Raw genomic sequence first — 21,165 nt, 5'->3', positions numbered from 1 at the left:
GTTGAAAGGAGACAGGAGGAGGTGAACAGAAACAACGAAAGGCTGAAAACAGCGGAGGGGGGCCTATCTGGGGGAGACGGGCACCCTCACCGTTCACAGTGGCGACACTGGATCAGCAGGTCCTCCTCCACGTAGGGGGCGTGACAGATAGGGCAGGTCACCAGGCTGGCACAGGGCCCGCAGTGTGTGTAACTATTCTGCCATTCACAGTGGAAGCCAGGGGAGGCGGCCCCACACTGCATACAAGACACACACCTGGTGGGGGCAGAAAGACAGACCCTCAATACTTGACCTACCCAGAGTACCCAAACCAGCCTGGCCTTCTAAACCCAGCCTCAGCCATGTATTCAACATCATACCCACTCTTAAACATGTCAGGCCCATCTGACGTTGCTAGTCTCCTTACCACTTGCACTTCCAGCCACCCTTGGGCACGGTGAGCAGTGGGGGGTCCAGGCAGTACGTGTGGTAGCTAATGTCACAGTCATCACAGAGCAGGAGGCGGGAGGGGTCTGAGGCCTGGCCACACACCTCGCACACGATGCACTCCACACAACGCCAGCCCTTCAGCAGCATCACCTTGGTGATCTGGTGCAGGAGATGGCAATTCCTCAGGGGGTGATGCAGAGGGCAGGGCAGACCTCTCCAGGGGTGCTGGGACTTATACAGGTGGGGCTGGAGGACCCCCATACCCAGGCCAGACCTTCATTTGAGCACAGGGAAGATACACGGAGCACCCTCACCCCTAAAATAGTGGCTCTTAAACTTAGGCTTCCAGGGATCTCCGCTGATCAAAGAACAGCCTCACCCAGCCACTGCCTGGTTAAGATCTTTCACTACCCAGGTTGTATTTCCCCCAGCTTTTCTTGAACATACTGCTCCAAGTCAGTGAATGTTAGCAGTGGACAAGTTCTAAATGTTAATGAAAACCCCAAAATGACTGATCATGCTTGAGTCAAAAACTGCTTTCTCTTTGTGAACATGTGTTTGGTGCTGATTTTATATTTTATATCCAAACCATGTTTTCTACTAGAAAAGTTCTCACAATTTATACAATGTACTCAATTATACTAGGAAGTCATGACCTATCACAAAGAAACTTATAAGACCACTATGTTTTCCAAAACATTTTTCCCAAGATGAATTTGACAGCCACTGGAAACTGAGGAACAAGTTCCATGACCAGTGACCACTTTAAGTAGAGTGGCCAGGAAAGAGACCTAGGATAAATAATAACTGATCCCATTCCCCAGACCAGATCTCTGGAGCTCTGAACTCACCTTGCTGTTGACACAGTAAGGGTGATAGCACTGAGAGCACTGGGAACAGGCAAGGAGGTGGCCCTCTGCCCCCCGGCCAAAGCTGCCACACACCACACACATGTCCTGGGGAAACACACAGAAACCCAAGTGTCCCGCCTCACATCCTCAGCACCACTCAGTCCCCGTGACTGACTATGACACTAATCTGACAGGAGAGAGTCAGAGAACCAAAAGCCTATCCCTGCATTAGGACACAGTGAGCCATCACAGGACCCTGCTCCTTCCTAGCCTGCCTGCTCGTCTGATCAGGTAATCTGAAATGATACAGCCTACCATGGATAGAGGTAATGAGAAGTGAAAGACAAGGTGGGTGAAGACTGATCAGGATCACAGTAACTTACACGACAAATTCTGTAGCTTCAAGATTACTCATGTTCCTAGACTAGGAGCTTCAATAGAGCAGAAATTGTTTCTGCCTTTTTCACTGCTACATTCCCTGCTCCCAGTTCAGTGTCAAGCTCATTTTCTAGTATTCCAAGAAGTAGGTCTTTGGTTTTCCTCATTTACCCTCCCATCAAAACACATATATCCAAATGCCATCCTGGCATTCAGTCTGCCAGGTGTTACTGCTGAAGATGGGACTACTTGAGTCAAGTACAGTACCTGCATTAGCACAAATTTGTCTGTGTTGGAGAAGAGAACCACAGTATTTTGCATGGTATCATCATCATCGTCTTCTTCCTCCTTGCTGGGAGAGCTATCGATATCAGCAACCTTATAGGCAGAGAGTTGTGCAAAGTGAGGCAGCTAAATCTGCCCCGACTAAGCTGCTTTCCTCTTTGGTGTTGGGGGAAGGCGGCATAAACCCCCGGCTAAGATGAAGGCCAGGAGCCAGGACTAAGAAGCAGAAGAACACCCCAGCTCCCAAACTGGGCCTCAGCCCAACATCACATTTCAGAGAAGCCTGGGGACCAAGAGGACAGAAGGAGCACAGACATAGCTGGACAGGCCCTAGGCTAGCAGGCAGGCAGAGCGTGCAGGGGACTGGCAGGATTTAAAGGGTGTTTAATCTTGAAGGGGCCAGCTGAAGCATGTTTGGGGGATGGGAGGCCTCTCCTTACTACCAGAGTCTCAATGGAAGAAGTAGTTGATTTTAGCCGGGCCCGTCCTCTCCCACGTCCTCCATGTGCTCCTCCACGTGGCCGGCGTCTCCCTGGGAAACTACTGCTGCGACCCTGAGTGAGGGAAATGGGTGATTACAGGAGAAGTAGAGGGCTAACAGGTGGGGTCCATAGGCTTATCGGCAAGAGAAGAGACAAAGGGACAGAGCATGGCAGGTAACAAAGACCAGGCTTCCCAGTCAGGGCCAGAGAGGAAGCCCAAACTCTAGGGTAGCAACAGGTAGAAGCTCTGGTCCAAACCACTCCTGATCTTCCAAGAAAGAGTGGCCAACATAGTACTATACAGTAAGAAAAAAAGAGTAGCTTGAGAGATCTGAGTTTCTAGTACCGATTCTATTGACTGAGGAACCAAGAACCTGGGCAAGTTATTTTCCCCTCTGTTATTGGTGTTCTCTTTAATAAAATAACAAGATGAACTCAAGAATCTCTGAGAACCTGCTGCTGCTGCTGCTGCTAAGTCGCTTCAGCCGTGTCTGACTCTGTGCGACCCCATAGACGGCAGCCCAGCAGGCTCCTCCGTCCCTGGGATTCTCCAGGCAAGAACACTGGAGTGGGTTGCCATTTCCTTCTCCAATGGAAGAAAGTGAAAAGTGAAAGTGAAGTTGCTCAGTCGTGTCCGACTCTTAGCGACACCATGGACTGCAGCCCACCAGGCTCCTCCGTCCATGGGATTTTTCCAGGCAAGAGTATTGGAGTGGGTTGCCATTGCCTTCTCCCTCTGAGAACCTAGGATTCAATAAGTCAGGTGGGAAGGTATCAGTGAGTAACAGAACCGTACCTCTGACAGTGACGGGACATCAAACACACCCAGCGGCTGGATAGCCCCTCACCTGTTTGATGCGGGAACGAGCTGGGGAGCTGCGCCGCCTCCCCTTGTCCCCCTCGGCTTTGCCTCCTCCAATAGCTGTCCCAGCATCACACAATAGCGAGTCATCAGTCTCTGGAAGCGAGTCGGTACAGAGCCGCAGGGAGCCCTCATCTCGGGCTGGACTAACGTCTGTAGATACCCCCAACTCCATGGACAGGGAGCCACCCCCCTCGGGATCTGGAGAGCCTAGCAGGGGCTCTGAGCCAGGAAAACTGGCACTGGCATCGCCCTGGCTCAGATTGGAGATCTCATTAACGATGTCGGATTTGATGAGAATAGGTGGGGTTGGGGCCACTGGTGCACGTGGCTCCTCTTGCTCTTCACAGGGTGAGCCCTGCCCTGCCTGCTTGCATTCTGGGCCATAGACCTCCATAGGGGTCACAGGGGCCAGCTCCTCAGAGTCCAGGAGCACAGGAGAACCCTTAAGTTCACTAGCCAAACTGCCAGGGGTCTGTCCAGCCTCTGGCTGTGAACCAGGAGTGTCAGTCCCATCCAGAGGGGCTGTATCTTCCCCCAGGCCACAGAAGTCATCCAGGGCTGGGGCAGGGCTGGGTGCAGGGCAGGAAAGGTTCCCCAGAGGAGATGGAAGAGGACTAGTAGGGCTGGGTTCCAAGGCTGGGCACTCAGGTTCTGGGGCTTTCTCAGTCTCCATCTTCTGTGGCTCAGCCTCTTCTGAGACCTCCACTGCCTTGTCCATGGGACTCAGCGGGGAAGGAACCAACAGCGGCAGGGCAGGAGAGCACTGGGAAGGAGGTGAGTTTGAGGGAGGCAGGGAATGCTGGAGGAGAGGGGAACAACGAGGGGGGAGGGGCTCCATCAGGATGGGAGAGGCCGGTCCCATGGGGGAGCCTGGGGATGGGGGAAGGATCATAGGGGGTACAGGCTCAGGGTCAGTGCAGTTAGCTTCTGGTGGAGGGCTGATAGGTGTCTCCAGGATGGGGGCAGCCAGTGGTGACTCAGGGTCACTGTCCCCTTTAGCATCAAAGGGGTACTCTAACTCTCCCAACGGAGACAGAGCTGGTGGGGCCACAGTTGTGATGATGGGTGAAAGTGGAGGAGGAAGAGGATCTGGAGGAAAAGAGAAGCTCTTAGATTAGATGTGCCATAAAGAGTTAAAGACCATCCCAGAGTAACAGGGTACTAAGAGCCCCTTACCTGGTGGCATCAGCTGAGGTGACAAAGATGGCTCCCCAGATGGGGACAATGGCAGCTCCTCAGGCAGAGGGGACAGAGGTGGTTCCCCAGGCTCAGACAGGGCCGGCTCTCCAAGCACAGGGGATAAGGGTGGCTCCCTGGGTGGGAGGAGTAAGGGCAATTCCTCAGATGCAAGACACAGGCTTGGCTCCTCAATGGGCTCTTCAGGTCGAGGGGACAGGTGTGGTTCCTCAGGCCGGGGGGTCAGGCGCGGTTCCTCAGGCCGAGGGGACAGGCGCGGTTCCTCAGGCCGAGGGGACAGGCGCGGTTCCTCAGGCCGGGGGGACAGGCATGGTTCCTCAGGCTGGGGAGACAGGCGTGGTTCCTCGGATGCAAGGGACAGATGTGGCTCCTCAGGCACGGGGGACAGGTGCAGCTCCTGAGGCGCGGGGGACAGGCAGGGCTCCTGGGGTGCAGGGGACAGGCGCAGCTCCTTGGACGCAGGGGACAGGCGTGGCTCCTCAGGCGCAGGGGACAGGTGCGGCTGCTGGGGCACCGGGGACAGGTGCGGCTGCTGGGGTGCGGGGGACAGACGCGGCTCCTCGGGTGCAGGGGACAGGCACGGCTGCTGGGGTGCGGGGGACAGGCGTGGCTCCTCAGGTGCAGGGGACAGGCACGGCTCCTGGGGTGCAGGGGACAGACGCGGCTCCTGGGATGCGGGGGACAGACGCGGCTCCTGGGGTGCAGGAGACAGGCGTGGTTTCTCAGGTTGAGGGGACAGGTGTGGCTCCTCAGGCCGGGGGCAAAGTCGTAGTTCCTCAGGCAGTGGCAACAGCGGTGACTCCTCCAGCGGCAGGGACACGAGCAAGTCTTCCGGAGGTGGGGAAGCAGGCGGGTCTTCAGGTGGCGGAGATGTAGGGGAGTCCTCAGGTGGAGGGGACAGGCGTGAAGCCTCAGGTGGAGGGGATGTGGGAGACTCCTCAGGTGGCGGTGACAGGGGAGACTCCTCAGGCGGGGGGGACAGGCGTGACACCTCAGGCGGGGGAGACATAGGCAAGTCTTCAGGTGGTGGGGACATGGGTGAGTCCTCAGGCGGTGGGGATAGGCGTGACGCCTCAGGTGGCGGGGAGAGAGGAGACTCCTCGGGTGGAGGGGACAGGGGCGACTCCTCAAATGGTGGGAACAGACAAGAGGCCTCAGGTGGCGGAGACATAGGTGACTCTTCAGGTGGCGGAGACATGGGTGACTCTTCCGGTGGTGGAGACAGGCGAGATGCTTCCGGTGGTGGGGAAGTAGGCAATTCTTCAGGGGGAGGGGACAGAGGAGACTCCTCCAGTGGTGGGGACAGGGGTGACGCTTCAGGTGGTGGGGGTAAGGGTGTATCGAGTGGGGGATGTGGGGGGGAGTCCTCTGGGGAAGAGAAGGGTGGTGACTCAGGTGGGGGAGACAGAGGAGACTCCTCAGGCGGTGGAGAGAGGGGTGAGTCCTCAGGCGGTGGGGACAGGCGCGATGCCTCAGGCGGCGGGGACGTGGGTGAGTCCTCAGGTGGTGGGGACAGGGGCGACTCCTCAGGTGGGGGCAGCAGTGGCATCTCCTCATTTAGGGGGGCCTCCAACTGGGGCTCAAGTTGGGCCCCTTCTCTCCCTGCAGACATAACACACTCTGCTCCTACCTAGCTCAGCTGCACCCCCACAGCAAGTATAGGGTCGGGGCAAAGCAGAGATTGGCCCTTGCTGCAGGATAGAAGGGGATTACTTTCAGGAACCCTCAAACCCTACTCACCTAGTGGTTTGGCTTCACATTGCAGGGGCCCCGGTTCCTTGGGTTGCATAGAGGTCACGTGTCCACCCTTTGGCTGCCCTTGGCACGCAACATACAGACTATTGGGCTCATCAGTGGGGGTAGCGCCAGGCTCTAGGGGTGAGAATCTGCAGAGGGCACAGGAAGCAGACTCGCATCACCTACGGACCCCTCTAGAGCACACAGAGGTGAGGCATGGATGCTCTAGAATGTACTGCTCACCCGATGGCCCTCCTCTCAAAGGCTGTTTGCTTGAACACAGCCCCTGCCCATCTCAGTACCTCCCAGGCCCCCTCCCCACCTCTGCCAATCCACACCACTTACCTGCTACAGACCGGGGGGTGCTGCTCAGCAAGAGAACTGACAGGCTGTCCTCCCGGGGCTTTGTGACAGCGGTGACAGAGCGAATAGTTCTCAAACCACTCAGAGTTGGGATTCAGCTCAGCTGAGCCTGCCCCACAGGCCCGGCACACCCGGCATGCCTAGCGGAAGGGAACAAGCAAAATGGCCACCGGTCAGACAACAGAGACGCAGAGACGGGAGAAGAGCACAGGGCATGTCCCAAAGGGGAAACCTGGGGCGCTGCAGGAAGTGGAATTAGGGAGAGTAAGGAGCACTGGGGCACACTCACCTTGCACTTCCAAGAGTGAGCAGGCAGTTCTTCCATTGGTGGTTTCAGGCAGAAGGTATGGTATCCTTTGTCACACGTCTCACAGACCAACATCTTAGAGTCATTCCCAGGTTTCCTGCGGGGGCACATAACAGGGTTCTCCCTGCCCTCCTTTTCAACCCTGACCTGTGCTTCACCTAAGGTTCCCTTCTGCCCTCCCACTTTTACCTGCAAGCTTGGCACACTTTGCATTCAGGGCACTGCCAGCCAGCACGCTTGCGGGCAGTCAGAGCAGTGTCCAGACAGGCCCCGTGATAGTGATGCCCACAGCTGGTACAGAAGAACAAGTCACACAATTCCCCTGGCCCCTCACATACTGCACAGCGAGCCTCCTCTGCAGTAGGAAGGGAAGGATGACACAGGTCAGCTATGGATTCCTTACAGACTCAGCACAGTGCTGTCTACATAACTGGCATTCCACAGACACAGAATGAACAAAGTTTGTAAGTGTCTGCCTAACATACACCAGGCACTGCTCTAGGCACTGCACTACATCACGCATGTATGCTCAGTCATTTCAGTCGTGCCTGACTCTTTGAGACCCCATGAACTGTAGCCCACAAAGCTCCTCTGTCCATGGGATTCTGCAGGCAAGGATACTGGAGTGGGTTGCCATGCCCTTCTCCAGGGGATCTTTCCAAATAGGGATCAAACCCACGTCTCTAACTTCTCCTGCACTAACAGGCAGGTTCTTTACCACTAGTGCCACCTGGAAAACCCAGGTACTGCAGAGACCACGGTAAATGAGACAGGCAGAGCCACTGCACTCAGAGTCCAAGCCTATTTTCATGGGGCAGACTGACAGCACGTAATTACAGATTTCAGAGCACTCTGCAGAGCATAAAAACCCCAGGAGCCGTGGACCCTCACGTGTCCCCTGTCCAAGGGGCAGGACTCCTCACCCAGATGTGTGGCCCCCTCACTGTGCTCTGGGCATAGCAGCTGCAGTGTTTTCATGGATAAGAAGGAACCGCTGGCAGTTGCACAGGGGAAGTGGTAAAGACGTGAACATCCAGGCGAGCGGCAAGGGATGGAGGCACCAAGTCTGGTGCAGTGGGAGCAGCGCTGCCAGGGTGGAAACAAAGCCTCAGGACTGGCCAGCTCTCTCCAGAGCCACAGGCCAGGCACCAGTTCTAACCCAGCATGCCCTCTGCCCACCCTGCCCTTTGCCTGTGCCATTCCCTGGCCCCTGCCCCACCTGTGAGATCCCTGAGAAGATGGCCTTGTCCACACCACATAGTTCTGGGCCCTCCTGCCCCCATACGCCTGCCGACCATGCAGCGCACCAGTGGTGAGCCCAGCAGGACCCTTTATAGGTGGAAAGAGGGAAAACAGTTAACAAGAACGTGACCCCTGGTTCAGGACCACCTAGCCCTTACCCCATTTCCTCCCCAAGTCAGCTACCCCACTTCCCTTCCCTTACCTCCAGGTTCTCCCAGGTGGGCAGGTGTCAGGCCCTCAGGGAAACCAATCTGTGATAGGTCCTCACTGGGCAGCGCTCCCTCACTGGGCCCTGGGTTCCCCCCAGGGGACACCACGGGACACCGGGGCCAGTCAAATGGCAACTCAAAGCGCCGTAGCTCCCGCTGCCCATGTAGACTGGGCTCTCCGCAGTTACAGAGAGCACAACGCCGCACCGGACCCCCGCTGTGAACACACAAGCATCAGCACCACGCCAGTCCTGCACCCTCAACAACCCCACGACTTGGCACACCTATGCTTCTTGAACACTCATTTCCTAAATCTTCCACTTTGAAAGCCCCAGATGCTCAAATCAAGTCTTCATACATCCTTATATTCTCATCTCCCCAAACTAGTTACCTGCAGTCCTGGGGAGGCTCCTGAAGCCGGGGACCCCCAGAACTGGGCACAGAGACCTCCCCAACATGTGGTTTGGGAAGGTCTGGCTCAGTGGCACCTGACTCCTCGGAGGCTGCAGGTCCATCAGCTGAATGAACAGAGAAAAAACATGTATCAGCCATTATCCTCTGTTTAATACCAGTCCACTCATCAGACCCATGAGATTACCCAAAACCCTTGGTGGATAACAGTGATGACATTTCAACTTCCGTCCCAAAGAACAAAGTCCTTCAATTATTACCTGTCTATCAGACAGACTTAGCTTCTGTCCCTGTGCTAGGACCAGAAATCTAAGATTTCCTGGGAAGAACAGAAACCCACTGTTCGTCCTACCCACCTGCTGGTTCCGAATCTTTATCCTCACCAGGCGGCTTCGGGCTGTCCATCCCTCTCTCCGACTGGGCAGAGCCCTCTCGGGGAGACCTGTCAGAGCCAAGAGATATCTATTTGTCTAGGAAATCTTCCCACTAAACACTTTCCTCCAAATCCTGAGGAGAAGGCAGCTAATGTTATCTAGAACCTATAGAAATCAGAGCAAAACCACACCTACAAACTCCTGTACTAATGACAAGGAAAATCCTTCTCCCCAACCCTTGTCCCACCGTCTACTTCCCCTCCAATAAACACATATCCTCTTCTTCCACTCTGAATTCCCGGGGGGGTCCACTTCCCATCTCCTGCCTAAGAGTTCCCAGGACAACCAGAAGCACCCACAAGCTACATCTAGTACCCCTCTTTGCCTCACATCTGAGTTCTTGGCTTCTGGCAGGCCCTATCCCTTGGACTTTTCCCTCAGTTCTCAAGTCAGCTACCATCCTAGAGGTCTTTCAGCGCTAACCCAGGAGTAGTCATAAACCAAGAAGTCTGAGTTCAGCTGAAATCCCTCTACTGGAGACCAAATTTGGGGTCTTGCAAGATGTAGAACATGTTACTGGAACGAAATCCCAGCTTTGGATGGATCTCCCCCACCTCCACTGGTTTCAACCAGAATATTCCAATCATAACAGAAGAAACTCCCAATTTCCCACCAACTGCCCATCTAAATCTAGCTCAGGCCCACCCCCTGGCCCCTGCCATGACTGAGCTCAAGTTCTCACCCAGCCTGAAGGCCTCAGGTCGTTGCCCTTAGCAACGCCAACTGCCCTTCCTCCTTAGATGTCCCTAGAAGTTAACAGAAGGGGCCTTAAGAGTTACTGAGCATGTGTAGCCAGGCCTGACGCTAGGCATGCTGGGAGTTGTAGTCTCAGGAAGCACACAGCCACTTGGAGCTGTTCTAAACGGGGGCAGGACACAGCAAAGCAGCTTCCTTCCTCTTCCATCAGGCAGGGTTTCCACACACACTATGGGGGTGGGGGGTAACGGTCCCCTCTTCTAAGATATGCCTGCCTATCCCAGAGCCAAATGAAACACACTAAAGTTATACCTAAGAAGGTCAAGATACACACCTTTGGGCATATTTTCCTAAATCTCAGAGGAAACTAATAAACACAGTACAAAAAAGAGAGAAGTAAAGAATTACAGAGCTGAGGAAGAGGAAAGGGGTCCTATAGAAGAAGGGAAGAAAGGGACAGGTGCCAACCGCTCTTAGTGGGAAGGGTAGGGGCTTAAGCAGAGAAACTATATAAAGTATAATTTTCCCATAGCAGGTGGAGCAGGTTACAGAACTCTAAATGAAAGTTTGAGAATTTTCTGTCTCCCCTTTTCCACTCCTCTTATTTAACCAGAAGGACCACACCAACCTTTGTAAAGACAAGCCTCTCTCCCCACACCAAATACCCCAGTCAGCCACTTGGGGTTGAGTGCATGGGGCAGATGAGGCTGGGGGAATCCTCAAAGGTGCCCAGGATCCATAAATCAATCACCTAAGAACCACAGTATCAGTGCTCTTTCCCTGAGTTAATATTCCATTTCCAAAGACTGGCAATGGGCCTCATGGGACATGCCACAGGAAGGGCAATTTTTACTCCTTTCCCTTTACACTATTAGATTCTACTAGACTGGGAAAGTGAAGTATCACTTGATACCTGCTACCTTTACTCCCAGATCATCTCTTTCCCAAAACTGTCACTCACATAATCACACCTAAAAGGAAAGCAGGGTGGCCATCTAGCCAGCCCAGAGAAAAGATGCTCTGGCACTTCAAGGGCCCCCCAGAAGCCACCTATGTGAAGTAGGGGTTGGAGGTCAGGGCACCAGCTAGGCTCCTCTTCCTATTCAGCCACTCAAGGCCTGACCACACCCAGAAGGCTTCAAAGTTTCCTAAACATGTGCAATTTTCGTGGTACCTTACCACTAAATATCCCCAAGAGCTTCCAACTGTTGTACTCTCAAAGTTGAGGCTAAAGGAGTCACAAACAGCAAGAAATCAAAAGCAACAGTGATAGCGCAGTGGGTGGGAGGACTGCCTCACACAAGGCCAGAGGGACGAATTCCTCCGCCCTCCCACAAGCGCAGCCCTCTCAAACTGGTAACGCTGGCACTGCCTAGGGAGGTGCAGAAACCACCTGCATCTAGCTTTGGGAAACAGTACCAACATCCTCCAAAGCTGCAGCCTCATTTATGGGATCATGGAAGATGAGAGATAAGCCAAGGGTTGAGTGTCCTCCAAGCTGGACCAGAGAATCCAGAGGCTCTTCTAAGGAGTCCCATTTCCCTTTGGACAGTCCAGCACCTCCCCCACCAATGCTGAGTCCGAGTTGTCAGGCCCCTGAACAGATCCAAACAAATAAAAACCACAGGTTCCCCTGTCTCAGCATTCAAAACCAGAAACACACATATACTCCAAGGGTTTTTCCCTGGGTCTAAACTGGGCTAAGGCCTGGCCAGGATTCCTCAAGGGAACTAGGGATCCTAGAGAAACACAGATCTAGCGAGTGAAACCATGGTGGGTCCATTTGATTCCAGGCTAAAGAGGCCCAGGACAGCAAGAAAGAAGGCAGAGATTCATCTCAACCCACTCTCCCCTCTGCCTCCATCCCAGACCAAAAGCTTTAGCTCCATTATGCCAGCCAAAGGGGAAATGGAGGCTTGGAGAGGTGAAAGGCTGAAGCAGGCCCTTGAGTGAACAGCTCTTCTGTAGGACTTCAGGACTTCCTGGTTCCCAGCCTGAGAATCAAACCACACCTCTCCCCACCCCCATTTTGGGCTGGCCCTCCAGGGAAGAACCCAAACGGCAACAGGGGCTCTGGAGACCCTCTGAACTATATCCCTGGGTCATTCTAGGGTCAGCTACAGCCAAAAAGGAGTGGTGTCTCTTAAGGAAGTTCTTTAGGGACAGACAGCCGGAGAGGCCCTCCACAGGAGGCAGGGGCAGACAGCATGGGTGACAGCTAGCCTCATTTCAGCACCCCTGTGCCACCTCTCACCTCAGGATTACCACCCAAAACCTTTCAAGGGCAAACCCCTATTCTGTCTTTTCCAAGACCAGGCTCAAAGTGGTTGAGCCTCTGTATGTTGGAGGAGACAAAGTGAGGGAGCAAAATACAGCAGCCAAATCCTGGCTGGGCAGCATGACAGCTGTGAGAGGGGCTGTCCCAGCCCAGGGTCCAGAGGCTCATGCTGCACCCTTCATGCAATCACACACACACACCCCTTCTCCCCAACACCTCCTGCCAGGGCTGAAAACACTGGCTTCAGAGACATGCTCCTATCAGGTCATTTCTCCTCCAAAGAGGTACTGGCCACCCTATTCTGCAGGGTTGGGACAGGATCACAGGACTAGTTAACATTCCCTGACTGAAAAAGGTTGGCGAGGTCTGGGAGGGGCCCTGCAGGACTGGCCAGAGACTTACGGGCGACCAGGCCCGGAGAAAGCAGGAGACAAAAGCCATTTTTTGCAGCCCACATTCACAGGGAGCAAATCTCAACGGCCTCCTCTATAATCCCCTAGAGATTATGTCCATCCCAAGAGGAGGGAAAGCAAAGCAGGCTAAGACAGCACTAGGCCTCGTTGGGGTCACTTTGCCAGGCAGGGGTAGTTTAAAGTTGACCAGCAAGGCCAGAGCTGCCCCCAGCCCCGCCTCCTTCTTGCCCCAGCCACCTCCTTCATCACAATAGTCAGTTTCCACTCTGCCCCATGCACAGTGAAATAAGGCCTAGTGCAGGAATCAGGATTCCTTGAGTCTCCCAGAGACTGCTCTCAGTGCCCGGATGAGCAAGAACAACCTTAAAGTCCAACCTGGCACTAAGTCTGACCTGGCAGTGGCACCCTACCCCCGTTCCCAAGTTGTTCTATTCCCAAGGCCCACAAGGAACCCTGAAGGAGAAGCAGCTGACTGGGATTGGTGCTGGCATCAGGGCTTGGGTCCTAGTTTAGTAGAGCTCCCCCCAACACAAAAATAAACAGGCAGAGAGACTTTCTGGCCAGGTTCCCAAACTCCCGTGGTTCCCTGAACCCCCCAGTCTTTAAAGAGGCACACCCCAGGACACCAGGCCTCGGTTCTCCTCTGGCGACTGGCTCAGGTTCCCTTGACAGACCCTGCCAAAGGAACCCTCCTCAGCTCTGGCACCCCCTTCTCCAACCTACAGGCCAGCTCGGGCCAAGATAGTCCATCTGGCTATGCCCCCAGTCCAACCCTTTCTGGGCCCTGGCCGGGCGGACTTCACTCACCTCTTCACAGGGCGATCCAGAAATCCTCATCCGAGAACATGGCCAGAGCCCGGGCCGCTCCCCGACCTCCAACCGCCAGAGCGATCACAGCCGCCCCCCGCACGGGGGGGCTTAAGGGGGCCAAGAACGGTAAATCCAGGTCGGAGTGGCCACCCTCCCCCCCCCTCAAAAAAAGCAAGAAGCCGAAGAAGGGTTCTCTGCCTCGGGTTCCAGCAGTTTAGGTTTCCATGGACAGCCCCAAGGCGGCGAATCCCGAGCGGACACAAAGAGAGCACCGGTGGCTTTGATCTTGGGCGAGCAGGCTCCGCATCCGCGTCGCCGGGCGGCCTCTCAGTCCTAGGGCCGGGCCAGCGCCCCGGTCGCCCGCGCCGGGCTCGGGCGGAACGTCGAGGCTCTCCAGATGGAACGTCGAGGCGCCTCCCCAGCAGCCCGGAAGGAATGCCGCGCCGCCGCGCCGGGCCCGGATGGAACGTGAGACCCTCGCAGGAGCGCCGAGCCCCTCTCCCCCTCGGGCCGGCGCCCCGGGGCCGCGCGAGCTACGGCGACACGGAGCCGGCGGGGCCGCGGGGCTGAACCTGACACACACCCAGTGCTGGGCTCCTCGACCCCGAGCACTCTCCCTCGGCGGCTTCGAGCCCCCCACCTTCTGCTCCCCCCTGGGGAAGGGAGGAGGGTAGGTGGGCGAGGAAGAGGAAGGGGCGGGCGGTGCGAGCCCTCTGCCCGCTCCCCTCCGGCCGCTCCAGGCCCTGCGCTCGCCTCCCTTCCCCTCTGGCCTCGGGAGCTGCCCCGCCCCCGGCCTGGCCGGCTCAGATCGGCGGCACCCCCTCGACCCCCGGCTGGCTGTGATCGCGGGGGGCCTAGAGGTGCATGGCCCAACCCCGGCTCCCGGCGCCGGGGGGTCAGGAAACTGAGCGGAAAGTGGGGAACGAGGCAGCCATTTGCAACCGGAGAGGAAAGTAGTGCAGCGCGGCGCCGCTCCGCCTCCCCCCCCCTCCGCCTCCTGTTCGGCCGGTAGGGTGGTTCCTGCGAAGGGGCTATTTCCTGGCCCGAGATCTCGGCAGCGGTCGTGAAGATTCAGGAAGCCTCCGGCGCGAGATCCGGGTGGCCCTTTTGCCCGGGGAACCCCACTCCAGAAGGGGAGAAAAGAGAAGACGCGGCCCTATTTTGTGTTGGAGCGGAGCGGCGGAGGGATTCGGTCCTCTCGGAGGAAAGGCTGTGACTCTGCAGTTCTACGCACACGCAGCGGGATCCCTCCGCCATAGGTTAACCCCGACTGCGCCGGGCCGGCCGCTGTGCAGACACGTGGGAATGAAGCCCCCCTCCTCTTCGCCCCAGACCTGGAACTGCCTCCTTTACCACCAGGCTAGTAAAACTAGGACTCTGGACACTTTCTAATTCCGTTTCGCTGGAGTTATCGGTCCCTGAAACTCTTAGCTGCCCCTTGTCTTGGCCAAGAGCAATCTTTCCCGGGAGGGGGATGGAAGAAGAGCCTGGAGATTGGCCGCTGCTCTGCATCCTGGGAACTGGAGTCCGCAAATGGAGAAAGTGAGGCACGGCGCCTGGCGCTGCAAAGGGTGGGTTCCTGCCACGTTCGGGGGCCTAAAGGAAAGCGGAACGAGTCCCTAGTCGTTCCTGCTGGCTCTCAACCCCCCTCGAGAGGAAAGAGGACTGTTAGTGCCTCCACAATCACCTCCCCTGTCAAAACAGAAATGCAGAGTTTCCCCTCCTTTCCCTGGTGCTCCCAGCCCCAGCCCTTCTTTCCGAATCTTCAGGGCCTGTGCTCCCCAGCACCCCCCCCGCCCCCCCCCCCCCCCCCCCGCCTTTTCAGTAAACAGAGGGCATGTAACTTGTAGCCTTGCTACTTGGCTAGAGTACTGTTATTCTACGCAAGATCCCAAAACAGCTTGCAGGGACGCCCCCCCGCCCCCCCCGCCCCCCTCCTGCCCCCCTTCCCCCTACCCCCCGCCACCAATTAGTCTGGATGAGAAAGGGTTGGAATGATTTCTCTGCATTAACTCTACCCACGGGATAGACAGGAGGAGACAAATTAACAAATGCGCTGGATACTTAAAATATTCTTAGTTATTCCTCACCCTCGTTATGAATTAATGTGGAATTATGTCCATATTACAGATGAAGAGATTGACACTAAAATACATAAAATTGTTCAACAAACCACATCTAGTGAGAAGTTGAGCCTTGCCGTAATGCAAGCCAATGGCCATGTTTGTCCTAGGATGTGTGTATGTGTATATAAATATTTTTTAAATTTTTATTTTAATATGTGGAGAAAGACACAAACCAGGTGCAGGGCTGGTTTTGTGGGAAGGGGTTTACAGTGCTGTCCAATAGAACTTTCTGCAATGATAGAAACGCCCTATACATTCATGTGGCTTAGTCACATGTAGCTATTGGGTACTTTGAAAAGTAAGTGGTGCAACTGAGGAACTTTTAATTTTAAAAAATTTTAAAACTAAATAGCAATATATGACTTGTAGCTTTTATACTGGACAGTGCAGAAGACCTAAATGCCTACTGGCCAGAGTCATAGGAGGGATCAGGACTAGGTATGTCTTGGCTAGCCAAACACTGTAATATGCTCTGCACTGACCATTCAGGTCTAATTCAGCAAAAAAAAGTCCAGCAGTAACTCCTCACCTGTAAATGGAAGGCCTCTCCCTACTTTCTGCACCCAGAGGCCAGGAGGCAGATCCTCACCAGAAAAACCTCAAATAATACACAATAGCCATCTTTTAAGGGTTTATTATGTATGAGGACCTATGCTAAGCATTTCATATATCACCTTAGTTTTATTCTTACCTCAATCCTATGAGGAAGGTTTAACTACACATAGTAAATGAGACACTAAGAGAGGTTCAGAGGCTCAGAGAGTTTAAGTGTCTTCCTAGCATCACACAGTTAAGTGGAAGAGGAACTCTTTTTAACCCAGCCATTAACCACTATTCTTTACTACTATCAGGCTTTGAGATTGTTTGATATGCCTCTCAAAAACCTGATATTTGTTATCCCATTTCAAACCTCATGGACATAACAATAGTATAGATACCTGTAATGAGAATTCCAGGTCTGATGTGCAAAAAGACCTAATATTAGTGTAAGGAGAGAGAGTGATGAGAACCCTAAAGAGATTCCTGAGCCCCTAAGAGATTGCTCTTTGGAATATGCTTTTTTCTGCAGCCCTTATTTCTTTTTAGATTCAATATCAGAGATGCAGAAGCTGCCAGCAGGACTTTTAAAAACAAGCATGACAGACCATCACCCCCAGTTATAAGCCCAACTAGCCGGGAGCCAGGCCATAACAAGGTCATAGCTAAAAATCACACCCGGATTTTGTCCATTTTTCCCAATTAAGTGCATTGACAGAGTACCTCAGGCTCTCCCAGTTGGCAGAACTCTATGCCTTTCCTGTGAAGGATACCATTCAGGTCACCCTTATAAGTCGTTGCAGGAGGTATTAGGCCACTTAGGACCTAGGGCTGCTGGGGAGGGGGTGGGGGTAAAGGCAGTTAGGACCAAACTTTCCTAGCTGAACCCATCCTCCTACTGAGGTGGTGGGTCAACAAGAACAGAAGCAATAGCCTTTGACACCTGGAAAAGGTAACACAACTTCAAAAGTGTGAAAGGTATGAAAAAAGCAAAGAACATCTATTTTAATGAAAGGCACTTGAAGAGATCAGGGGCAGGGAGTGAGGGTTGATCGGGGCATTATTCCTTCCTTTATTCAACTCTCTTAAAAAATTAAAATCTTTGCAACACTTTAGTCCCTGCCTTCACACTACTTCACAGTTGTTACATCATTAGGAACAAGGGTCTTTCTTCCAACCCAAACGTATCCTCTCTGAGTTCCAACAAATCCCAAGGCCCCAGGAGGGAAGCTAGGGCAGCATGTGGCAGCTGGCCACTAGAGGGCGGTGTTTCTGTAGTTAAGGGAGTTGTGAGAGCCTACAAATTTGGATGGGAGTGGCAGTCAGTTGGTTACCTGTATGGGAGAACAGGGTAGAAAAGAAAGTTGGGAAAAATAAGTAGTAAGTCTTAGGGTGATGGTCCTGAATGAATTAGGGGTAAGGAATAGGAACAAGGTTGGAGGAGTAAAAACCTTGATTCTCTACCAAAGGCCACAGTCATCACTCCTTAGAAAAGAAGATACTGGCCCTGAGTGCTCCCCAGACACAGAGAAGTCAATTACAAAAAGATTTCTCAGTTTATTTGCATATGTACATTGTCACTCCTGGGAGCCAGCTTCGCTTCAGGAGTCCCCAGCTCCCCTCACCCAGCCAACACCCAAAACCTACAGAGGAGACTGGGTCCTGAATAAACAATGCCCAGGACTCATATACCAACCCCATAGGTTATCACAGTTCATATATTTAGCAAAAACAGAGCTAGAGGACAGTGCCCATGAGACATCCTTGCCTCTTTGTAAACATGGACAACCAGGCCACTGGAGCCTGGGTAAGTGTGCAAACATGAGGGTACCTCACTGTGTGCCTAGAGGGCCAGGGACACAGCTGGCAACCAAACAAACCCGTGAAGTCCTGAGGGCGCCCCCACACGCCCCCACTGGAGCTTGGAAAGTACCAGGGGCAGAATCAAGGCAGCTGCCCCTTGCTCAAGAGCTCATCTCTGGGCTCACATGAGATGGCAGCGGCGCTCTTGTCCATATGAATTCTCTACCCGGGCAATCTCCTGGATGACTTTGGTGAAGATGCCTTGAGTCAGCTGCAAGGGATAAGGATTCAGGGCAAAAAAAAAAATTGGTTGAGTTCACTGCCAATACCACCCAACTCTCAGGTGAATGCCCCACTCCCCCACCATCCCCACCACCAAGCAGTGGCATAAAAAGAAAAACACTGCTACCCCCACCACCTTCCTACTCTTCAGGCCCAGTACCTGATTATTTCGAGCAGATGACTCCATAAATGTTGCACCCCAGGATGCTGCCAGCTTCTTCCCCTCAACAGCCTGGACCTCCCTAAAAGCAAATTCAGGACATGAAAATGAAGAATAGCAATAGGCCCCATGTTCTCTGAAAAATCTTTACAGAAACTAGACTTCCTCTGACTCGTCTCATTCCAAGGTTTGGGAGAAGGTTTGGGAAAGAAGAAAATACAAGAAAACAAAGGAGCCTAGGACTAAGGCTTGAAATATGAAATTATAGCTTTTGAGATAGAAGGATCATTTTGTCTTAACCTTCAAGTTAGAAACAAAGAGGTAAAACGACTGGTTCAAATCAGTGGCAGAGCCAGGACAAGAGCCTGACTGATTCCTACACACTTTCCTTTGCCTTAAGCTACAGAGATTTCCATACCTGTCTGGAGAGAGATCGGCCTTGTTTCCCACCAGCACCACCGGCAGCCTGGGAGGAAACAGCAGTTACAACAGAATCCCCTCTGTTCCCCATGGACCCCAACCTCCTTCACTTCATAGCTGGACAACTCCCCATCAAACCAGATAGGATCTATGTCCCGGCTTCCTCCTTAATTTGGATCAATACGCCCCTCTGCCCTCCCTCTTCCCTGGTGTCCACACTATGTCTTTATCCCCTGTGGCACGTACCGGGTTTTCCCGTGGCCTTCATGTAGCTTTTGGTACAGACTCTCAATGACTTGGAAGCTTTAAACACAAGAAAAGAATCTTACAATTTTATTCTGGGACAGCCCTCAGGTCCTCCCAAGTCCCCCACTCTCAACCTTGGTCACTTACCTATGCAGAGAGGTGACAGAATACACAAGCACATAACCATGGACCCCAATGATGAATGAATAGGGCAGAATGCTGTACTCATCCTGACAAGAAATAAAAACATCAATACCTTGATTCACAAGACTCAGATGGCCAAGTTTGCTGGGCTGCATCCTGGGGACCCTCCCTGTGGCACTCCCTACTCCAGTCACTTCTATCCAACAAGTACTTATAGAGTAGCTCCAAACAGCACTGCACACTGAAATACTGCTAAAATGCTTTTCTTTTAATACTACTTTACAGATGAGCCTCAGAGGCTACCAGACTTCATCTCCCAGGACTGAACTGCCACATTTAGACACCCTACCCCAAACTGGTACCTGCCCTGCTGTGTCCACCAGGTGTAGGTGAAACTCATCTTTGCCAACAGTCACTATCTTGCTGTAAGCTGAAAAGAAAAGAAAACTTGACTGTGAGGTACCTTGTAGGGTGAGCAATCTGTGCCCCTATATATTAACACAGATGGGCCAGGTTCAAGGAGCTCTCCAGGAAACTTAAGATACAATGTTAGGCTTATTATTGTCTACACATGCACTATCCTGGACTCAGTATCTTGGAAAATGCACACTCTAGCTCCACTCACAGAACAGGATTGATAGAGAAGAGATTAGATTTAATATCTAATTAAATCATCCCTTTGGCACCCGGAAAATCCCAAATTGTGGCCTTGGCGGGGGGGGGGGGGGGGGGGGGGGGGGGCACCCAAGCCCTCCCTACCTCACCCCAAGGGGAGAAATTTACTCACTATTCTCCACAGTAGGATCATAGTCTTCCAGGAACTCGCCCTCCACAAATTGATGTGCTAAAGATGTCTTCCCTGTGGGAAGCAGAGGTAATTGTAGCCAAATCACCCATCCACATTCATTTCCTCTGTCCTTTTGGGCTGTGGCCCTGGACTAAAGGAAACCCCGAATTAGCATCCTAGCCTGTGAATGCCCCATGCAATGCTGTCCCTTAGACTCCTTCACCCTCTTTTCGCCCCAGGTCTCTGCACCTTGGCCACCGGATGCATACAGTAGCGACGCAGGAAGCCTTTCCTGCTGTCTTTCCCCACCCAACTCCTGGGAAGATCCGGATTCCCCAGGATTCAGTCAGCCTTGCATCCGACACCTGAGACTTGCCCCACCCAGACCGCGCCCCCGCCATCAAATCCTGCCCCCACCTCCACCCCCCAGAGTAACGAACACTGAGGACCACTGTGATGTTCAAGCCGTAAGCCCATGTTAACTCTTCCATGCTCCAGCTTCCTGCCGCCTTGAACACTACCACCACCCCAGCCTTTCCCACTCCAACCTTTCAGTCCTCGCTCTACAAGCTGGTTCTAAGGATGCCACCATTTCTCCCTGGGTCGCCTTCCCGCGGCAGTGCGCCTCCTCTGGCCACAAAGCCGCGGTGCATTGGTGCTCTGCCCTAGACGGAGACTCACCTACAGAACGGTATCCGAGGATGACCACCTTCCTGTAGCGAACTAACGGCATGGCAGGAGCCGGCCCCGAGGGGCTTGCAGAACTTGGAGCTGAGAGAGCCCCAAGAAGAGAAAGTCGCAGTGCAGTCAGGTGTGGCAACCGGCACGGGAAAGTCGCTCACTCTGAAGCTGCCAGGGGCAAGCTAGAGGGAAACCAAAACAAGCGCCGCGCCCGGAGCTGGCCACGTGATCACAACACAGCAAGACTAAGGCGAGGGAGCCGGGCGACCGGGGAACTACACTGCCGCGCCGCTCAGGGCTCCGCCCCCCAGGCCGCTCGCCATTGGTCCATTAGAAAGGATAGGGGCGGAGCCGTTAGCAGGAGGGAAGGGCGGGCCTCACGTGGAGCGGGAGAAAAAGGAGTTGCGCATGCGCACACTAGACCCGGTTCATTCATAAAGAAACAGAAAGGAACCCGGGGTCCTAGAGGTGTTTGCGCGTTTGCAATCGAGTAATAGTGGCTGCAAAGAATCGTGGATGGAAAAGCGTTGTGGCTGGGCTAGAATTTATGGTCAAAAGACTCTAGGTCTCCCTTTTCCAAGATCTCCGGAGT

The 21,165-nt window shown here is 53.8% G+C and overlaps 2 protein-coding genes across 9 annotated transcripts in view; both read right to left on the bottom strand.

Moving 5' to 3' along the window:
* The window catches only part of KMT2D (lysine methyltransferase 2D), a 40,633-nt gene extending 25,776 nt beyond the window's left edge, over positions 1 to 14,857 (bottom strand). For 5 of the 8 annotated variants that reach the window (XM_070789176.1, XM_070789183.1, XM_070789179.1 and 2 more), the window contains exons 1-17: positions 13,385 to 14,857; positions 9,113 to 9,198; positions 8,737 to 8,863; positions 8,339 to 8,562; positions 8,114 to 8,223; positions 7,818 to 7,980; positions 7,084 to 7,249; positions 6,877 to 6,991; positions 6,570 to 6,727; positions 6,228 to 6,373; positions 4,467 to 6,089; positions 3,274 to 4,379; positions 2,384 to 2,497; positions 1,926 to 2,036; positions 1,281 to 1,385; positions 407 to 588; positions 91 to 255 (exon numbers count right to left, since the gene is read on the bottom strand). In XM_070789176.1, coding sequence (XP_070645277.1) covers positions 91 to 255; positions 407 to 588; positions 1,281 to 1,385; positions 1,926 to 2,036; positions 2,384 to 2,497; positions 3,274 to 4,379; positions 4,467 to 6,089; positions 6,228 to 6,373; positions 6,570 to 6,727; positions 6,877 to 6,991; positions 7,084 to 7,249; positions 7,818 to 7,980; positions 8,114 to 8,223; positions 8,339 to 8,562; positions 8,737 to 8,863; positions 9,113 to 9,161 — 4,664 coding nt within the window. In that variant the 5' untranslated portion in view covers positions 9,162 to 9,198; positions 13,385 to 14,857. The remainder of the gene's footprint in view (positions 1 to 90; positions 256 to 406; positions 589 to 1,280; positions 1,386 to 1,925; positions 2,037 to 2,383; positions 2,498 to 3,273; positions 4,380 to 4,466; positions 6,090 to 6,227; positions 6,374 to 6,569; positions 6,728 to 6,876; positions 6,992 to 7,083; positions 7,250 to 7,817; positions 7,981 to 8,113; positions 8,224 to 8,338; positions 8,563 to 8,736; positions 8,864 to 9,112; positions 9,199 to 13,384) is intronic. The other 3 variants (XM_070789177.1, XM_070789184.1, XM_070789181.1) reach the window with 3 other exon arrangements.
* A 2,730-nt stretch (positions 14,858 to 17,587) lies between these two features.
* RHEBL1 (RHEB like 1) lies at positions 17,588 to 20,840 on the bottom strand. Its single transcript, XM_019960665.2, has 8 exons — positions 20,574 to 20,840; positions 19,893 to 19,964; positions 19,468 to 19,535; positions 19,109 to 19,191; positions 18,962 to 19,018; positions 18,714 to 18,761; positions 18,296 to 18,377; positions 17,588 to 18,124 (listed from the first exon to the last, which is right to left on the bottom strand). The coding sequence occupies exons 1-8, from the start codon at positions 20,623 to 20,625 to the stop codon at positions 18,035 to 18,037; spliced, it is 552 nt and encodes a 183-aa protein (XP_019816224.1). The 5' UTR covers positions 20,626 to 20,840; the 3' UTR covers positions 17,588 to 18,034.
* Positions 20,841 to 21,165: the final 325 nt, after the last annotated feature.

The sequence above is a fragment of the Bos indicus genome, chromosome 5 (genome assembly GCF_029378745.1).
Source record: "Bos indicus isolate NIAB-ARS_2022 breed Sahiwal x Tharparkar chromosome 5, NIAB-ARS_B.indTharparkar_mat_pri_1.0, whole genome shotgun sequence".
Classification (NCBI taxonomy): Eukaryota; Metazoa; Chordata; class Mammalia; order Artiodactyla; family Bovidae; genus Bos; species Bos indicus.
Note: the sequence above shows the minus strand (reverse complement) of the source record. Positions and strands in the feature narration are given on the sequence as shown.

What these genes read in the sequence shown, in the direction of transcription:
- RHEBL1 (XM_019960665.2), bottom strand. Translation starts at nt 20,625, where the DNA reads ATGCCGTTAGTTCGCTACAGGAAGGTGGTCATCCTCGGATACCGTTCT. An exon ending in TGGTGGACACAGCAGGGCAG is followed by an intron (nt 19,192 to 19,467) that starts GTACCAGTTTGG and finishes ATTTCTTGTCAG; the next exon opens with GATGAGTACAGCATTCTGCC. An exon ending in GAAGGCCACGGGAAAACCCG is followed by an intron (nt 18,762 to 18,961) that starts GTACGTGCCACA and finishes GTTTCCTCCCAG; the next exon opens with GCTGCCGGTGGTGCTGGTGG.